The 6,497-nt window shown below is 30.7% G+C and overlaps 1 protein-coding gene across 2 annotated transcripts; it reads right to left on the bottom strand.

Annotated features, from left to right (window-relative positions):
* Positions 1–1,007: 1,007 nt before the first annotated feature.
* LOC111885378 (uncharacterized) lies at positions 1,008–4,954 on the bottom strand. Of its 2 annotated transcripts, XM_023881642.3 has the most exons (13): positions 4,696–4,954; positions 4,437–4,601; positions 4,018–4,116; positions 3,797–3,928; positions 3,645–3,713; positions 3,468–3,564; positions 3,230–3,332; positions 2,923–3,145; positions 2,728–2,841; positions 2,508–2,639; positions 1,649–1,729; positions 1,313–1,429; positions 1,008–1,215 (listed from the first exon to the last, which is right to left on the bottom strand). In XM_023881642.3, exons 1-13 carry the CDS (start codon positions 4,798–4,800, stop codon positions 1,129–1,131), a joined length of 1,524 nt encoding a protein of 507 aa, XP_023737410.1. In that variant the 5' UTR covers positions 4,801–4,954; the 3' UTR covers positions 1,008–1,128. The 2 variants fall into 2 exon arrangements, with proteins under 2 accessions (XP_023737410.1, XP_052623382.1); XM_052767422.1 differs by lacking the exon at positions 4,696–4,954 and having other exon boundaries at positions 4,018–4,096; positions 4,437–4,490.
* Positions 4,955–6,497: the final 1,543 nt, after the last annotated feature.

The raw sequence follows: 6,497 nt of genomic DNA, 5'->3' as shown, positions 1-6,497 counted from the left end.
CATGCATGACGAGTCATTGATTCCTAAAGGGACTCGTAGGATGATCTAAAAATCACACGCAACCTTAAATATCAGACTTATCTTAAAATATATTATATGAATCCGATATTTGTTGTGTGGTTGAAATTACATTTTACAAAAGAAACCGGTGGGAGATAATGAAGAGGTGGTCAAATTCTTAAATTTTGCATTTAAATTGACATTGCCTTCGTTTGCTTCGTTCTGATCCATTTGAGATAACGTTCGGTGAGCTCTCACCAAACTTTTCTTACACAATTGAATTCAAACACTTTAAATATAAAATACCAATGATTACGTAATATTTTTCATGAGTTTTTAATAATGTTTATTGCAAAATGTTGTCATTTTTTCATGAAATACTACATATTAAAGTAATACAAACAGGTGTCTCTTATTGACTTGTGTTTTCTAATAAATGATTTTAAGATACGGATAACATGAACTTTACTTTTTCAAGGATATTAAGGAGATGACAATTTCATCCTATTCAGTAATCCACAATTGATTTTAGTTACTTTTTGTCTCCAATATATCAAAGATAAAGTTTAAAAATAAACAACCAAAATTGCAACAGTGTAAAACTTTATTTAAAAAATATATTACTAATTATAGCAAACATAGTTTTATATATCTCATATTTGACACTCAAAATATTTTAACGTTTTGACCCGTAATATTCTTTTTGTTTTGTCAGCTCTAGTCTCTAGATTACGAGGCTATTATATTTATTATTATTATTATTTTAAAATTTTAAATAAAGAATAATACAAGGACAGAATATTCATGTGTACGAATAAATCTAACTCAAATGAAAAGACTCTTTATTCTGATTAAAAGGAATCAATCTCCTGTTGCATGTGTCACAAAATTGGCCATAGGCGTAGATTGACATGATACCTTCACAAAATTCCCTTTATATATTTTTTCAAATCTTTAATTCTTATTTTAACTTCAATATTATCTAAACTCATTCATTTCCCCACATATACTTCAATCCAATTTTTTTTTTAAACTTCTATTAAAGATAATAATAATCATATGTTATTTTGAGATCCAATCATTAGCTATTACACACAACTAATGAAAATTGAAAAATCCACCTTTTTTTTAGGAGAATGAGAGATTCTGTGATTTGGCAAGTTGTGTTTGTCGACGACCCAAGTGAAATCCCGTAAATATCCATAAAACAGAAATCTGGATAAGATTAAAAGCGAAAAAATAAATAAGTAAAAGAGCATAATAATAATAATAATAAAGTAATATAGATAGACAGTTGATGGAATCTGCATACGGGCATAGCATAAAGCGAAATATGTGTCGTTTTGCCATTGAGATTGCTGTAAAGTAACTTATACATCCCAGCTGCCGTAGCATCTCCAAATCTTTGCACAAGTACATCTATGCATACCTGTCAAAAAAATACTGTTACTCTGACTCTCTCTGACTGTAACTGTGACTGTGATTGTGACTGACTGCCGACTCGGACTGTTTTTTTCTTTTCCATTAACCGGTACGGATAAAATGGTTGAACACGTAATGATGTATGTCTGGATAAAGTGTTTCTATTTTGAACGGTCTGAGTGAGACTAAATGACGATTTTACCCTTGGACTTCATTGTATTTGTACCTTAGCTTTGTATTTTTCATCTTGTGATACGACGGTGAATAGTAGTTCTCTTCCTGGTCTAGTTACGACATATGTTACCACCTGTAAAAACCATTAATTACATGTTTCATATTATTTATCAGGGCAAATTCCACAAAAGTCACTAAGTTTACACGAAAATTTCTATTTTGACACTGTTATTTTTTGTCTCGAATTTGACATTCCGTTTACCAATTTGTTACGATTCTGACCACTTGATCGGTCAACCAGGTTGACTGCGTGTCAAAATTGAAAGGAAAAAAATAGAGTAAATTACACGAATGGTCCCTATAGTGTAGGGTAATTTGCGTGTTTGGTCCCTAACTTATCTTTTTAACTCAGAAGGTCCCTACTGTTTGTTTTTGTTACACGCTTGGTCCCTGTTTTACCTAAAAAGACTATTTTTCCTTTGATTTTTTAATTTATTTAAATAAACACACCCCTCACCTTACCTTACCTACCCCCACCATTTTTCCCTTTTAAATAAGTCTTTTTAGGTAAGACAGGGACCAAGCGCGTAACAAAAACAAACAGTATGGACCAAGCGTGTAACAAAAATAAATAGTAAGGACCTCCCAAGTAAAAAAAATAAGTTAAGGACCAAACGTGCAAATTACCCCAAACCATAGGGACCATTTGTGTAATTTACTCAAAAAATTATCACAAAAGACATTTAAGTTTTCGCTTTTTTCAATTTTGGCACTCGATTTTTTGTTCCAAATCATTTTTTCCAATTTTTGTTCAATGTTGACACTCCATTTTTTAGTGACTTTTATGGAATCTACCCTTATTATTATTATTAATATTATTATTATTATTATTATAAAATTAAAGAAAAAACCTTCCGGATGGTTTCTGAGAGAGCAACTGAAAAATAAGTTGGCCAAACAGCGATTGTAATCGTATTCAAGAAGGATATAAATGGTGCAGAGCAAAGAGCAACAGTAACTCCAGCTACAGTAAGGATCCGACCCTGAAATAAAAAAAAGAAAAATATTAATTTTTCTTTTTTTTTAATTAAAAAAGTTATTAGAAATACAAATATCATGGAAGAATTATACTGTTAAAGTAAGCTGTCCAGCGAGGATAAAAACAGCGATAAAACTATTGATTTGTGCAAATAATCGTCTTCTTTCAGTAGGGGTTGTAACAGTTGAGGCAATTACTGTTACTTTCTGCAGTTGAATAAAAAAAATAAATCAGAAAAATAAATAAATAATAATAATAATAATAAACAAAGTAATGTTTTTTTTTACCTGGAAGTAGAAGAAGGAAGAGGTGATTGCTCCTAGAAATAAGAACAATGATACAACTAATAGATAATTTGAAGACCATATAAGGGAAAATCCATCTAGTAAAGCCCAGAATCGAGGCTTTGTTGAATCAAGATTTGAAGTTGAAGCAATTGGTGAAGAAGATTGTTTGTGATCAGATGAATCTGGTTCGTTGATCTCATCTTGATCATCAACTTTTGTTTTTCTAGAAATAAAAAAAAGATGGAAGTTAAGAGAAGATATTAAAGAAGATTTTTCCATAAGCATAGAATGACAAATAAATAAGAACCTGAGAGAAACCATTTCTTCAGAAGGAACAGATACATCCTTATTGATCCTTTTAGATGTCTGTGCAGCCAATTCCATCAAGAGAGCAGCAAATAGCAATAGATCTTATAACAAAAAAAGGCAAAAGGAGTTTGTATAAGAGATATGAATCTTGATAAAAGAAGTAATGAACATAAAATAGACAGATAGATTGCAAAAACCATTTCTCAAAAAACAAAGAGATGAATGATTAATCTTACATGGTCCCACCCAGGCCATTGCTGTAGCAAACAATGAACCAAAAAGCTGACCAAGAGTAGCACCAGCACCTATAAATCCAAACAGTCTTGAACCTGACTGAATACAAGATGGAGTTAAAACTTAAAACATGAACAAAGTCACAAACACATACTTTGCAAACACATTACATTACACACCTCATTGTCCATCACATCAATCACTCTTGCCCATGTTGAAGATATAGTTATAAGATTTAGCAGAGCAACCTACAATTTTGTTAAAATTGTAATCATCAATCAGAAAAACTGAAAAAATATAAGTCAAGATTGAAAGGGAAAAGCATGATTACCCATAAGAAGAACCCTATTCTGACTGAAATGTAAAACCATCCATGCTTGTCCCAATCGCTAGGGTTTGTAGAAACAGGTTCAGTTTCAACCTTTATTTCATCTTTAATGGTGGATGACACAGAGAAGAAACCCTAAACATGTAAAAATTGATCAATGAGAATGTGAGAAACGATATCTTAACTTCTTAAGACACAACTTGAACAGATGTTATGTACTTTACCTTGAAGGTGGGAAATGTATTTGCAGGAGAAGATAGCGCCCATAATATGAAAAACAGCACAAGACTTGCACTGAAAAACCTGTGTATCAAGACCAAAGCCTGGAATTCAACAAAAACTTATTACAGAAGATGTATGAAGTCCAGATTCATTTAAGTAAAAGCATTTCATGTAATCACATTTGAATGTTATATGTTATAGTTATACAGCCATTGAAATTTGAAAAGAAACGCATAACTAATGGAACTTCATAGCAACTCTTTCTTCAATTATTCGAAATCCACACTAAACCTAACTACTGTTAACCTAAAATCATCTTTTAGAATCCAGCGCTCGCGCCATTATTTGAACATAAGTTACATAACTGGTAAAATTTCATAAAAATGGGGAAATCGGAGGACATAATGTATGTAGTATGTACCTTAGCTTTAGGAAGATTAGGCAATGAAAAGATGAGAGTTGAAAGAGGGGCAGCAATCAATGTAAGTATCAAGGATCCCACAAAGAGTCCCGGAATATTGCCAATACCTAAGGAGATAGCACCTTCATCCCGTAATGGCAAAACCACAAAATACGCACTTAATACCTGCATATCAGAATGAAATAAGAAGCAAGTGATTATAATTGGGATCGAAATCGTGAAAGACACAAAGTATGTAATCTGGAATAGAAGGAATTACAAAGAAGAAAGATGAGGTGGAGTAGAAAACGGAGTAGGTTTCGTGAGGATGAATATTGAGGAAGAAGGATAGGAAGGATTGAATTGGGGATCTTGCTGCGATCATCTTGTATCTTAGTTTTGTTCGCGAGGGTAGAGACGTTGAAGGCTGTATTGAGATCGGAACAATACATGAAACTTTGCCAGTCAAAACAAAAGATCGCTCAAGTCACGAAAACAATTTATTCTCCGTCATGTGTTGATTTTGAGAAAGAGTTTCGAATACACATCAATGATCAAACTATTGCCCTTAGCTTGGTAAAAAAAAAGTACATTTTTTTAATGTTTATTAATACTCTAGGATAAGAATGATATATTCCATAGGTTTATTTTAAAAAAATAAATAAATATGAAATTTTAACAATTTGAAAAGTTTGAATTTATAAGAAAAATGAGAAAAATTTTGAATTATTATAATTAATGAGGTTTAATGTATTAAATATATTACATATATAAACCCTTTTTAATAAATATCTCACATATATATTAACTTACATATTAAATTTGGAATTTTAATTTAATAAAATGAAAAATACAATAAAATGACAAGTGGAAAATAGTAAATTCAAAAATTCTAGAAAATGTCATGTGTCCAAATGAAGGAGAATATGACATGTGGCAAAAAGTTCTTTATTTATTAGGGATGACTAGTTATGAGGCCCATATATTATATGGGCTAAATTTTTTTAAAAAATAAAAGTTAAATATAAAGGTCAAAATATTTGAAAATTTTGAATTTATAAGAAAATAAGAAAAATATTGAATTATTATAATGAGAATGTTTTTTATCTTTTAAATTTAAACAAATAATTTAAATAAATAAACAAAAGAAATTAATGAGCTTTAATTTTGGGAATTTTGAATTTAAAAAGTAAATTGATTAATGAAATTGATATCTATTTATTATTATATTTATTGCAATTATTACATTAAACTATTATGTAGAATTTAATAAAATAGAAAACCTCATAAAATGACATGTGGAAAAAAATTAATTCAAAATAACCACAAAATGATATTTGACAAATTGAATGAGAATGTGACAAGTGGCAAAAAAAAACCTTCGTTTATTAGAGTAGATGAAAGACAAAACTGCAAAAATATTCATGTGGTATGTATTTTTTTTTTTTTTTGGAGATTTGGTTTATGCTTTGATTTTTTTGAATTGGTAGACCTTTTGAGCTACTTTGGTTGTGGTTTGGTCGCTAAATTGAAATGACTAATATGCCCTCCTGATTTTTTTATCTTTTTCTATTTAATTTAATTTTTATTAAATTAAAATATAGGACCCACACCTCTCTCTCTCTCTCTCTCTCAAGAACAAGGGACATCTTCATAAGTCACCATCCCCATGATGTCTACTAATCAACAACACCAGATTTTCATTTACAGAAATGATTCCTGACGCTCTCTTACGGTGGTCGTAGATCAGAAAAAAGAATCAACACCTTTCGGACCACCTTAACTCTGTATGTGTCTTTCTCTCACACCACTACATGTTGGTGTTGGATCTGGAAAGTCGATTCCTAAAGGATTCGGTGAAAATCGTGAACTCGAATACATCATTTGTTGTACACGTTATGAAATCTAGCGCCGCTAGTTGCAAAAAGTAAGATATAATTTGAAAGAGATTGAAAATTCTCGAATTAGGGAAAAAAAAGTAGATGGGTGATTTCATTCTTCCTTTTTATAATCAGTTTTCTCGAATTAGGGTAAATTTGTAGTTTTGAAAGAGAAATAGGTGATCGATTTACCTGAGATGAG

The sequence above is a fragment of the Lactuca sativa genome, chromosome 9, assembly GCF_002870075.4.
Source record: "Lactuca sativa cultivar Salinas chromosome 9, Lsat_Salinas_v11, whole genome shotgun sequence".
NCBI classification, from domain to species: domain Eukaryota; kingdom Viridiplantae; phylum Streptophyta; class Magnoliopsida; order Asterales; family Asteraceae; genus Lactuca; species Lactuca sativa.
The sequence above is the reverse complement of the archived record's forward strand: the minus strand, read 5'-3'. Positions and strand labels throughout refer to the sequence as shown.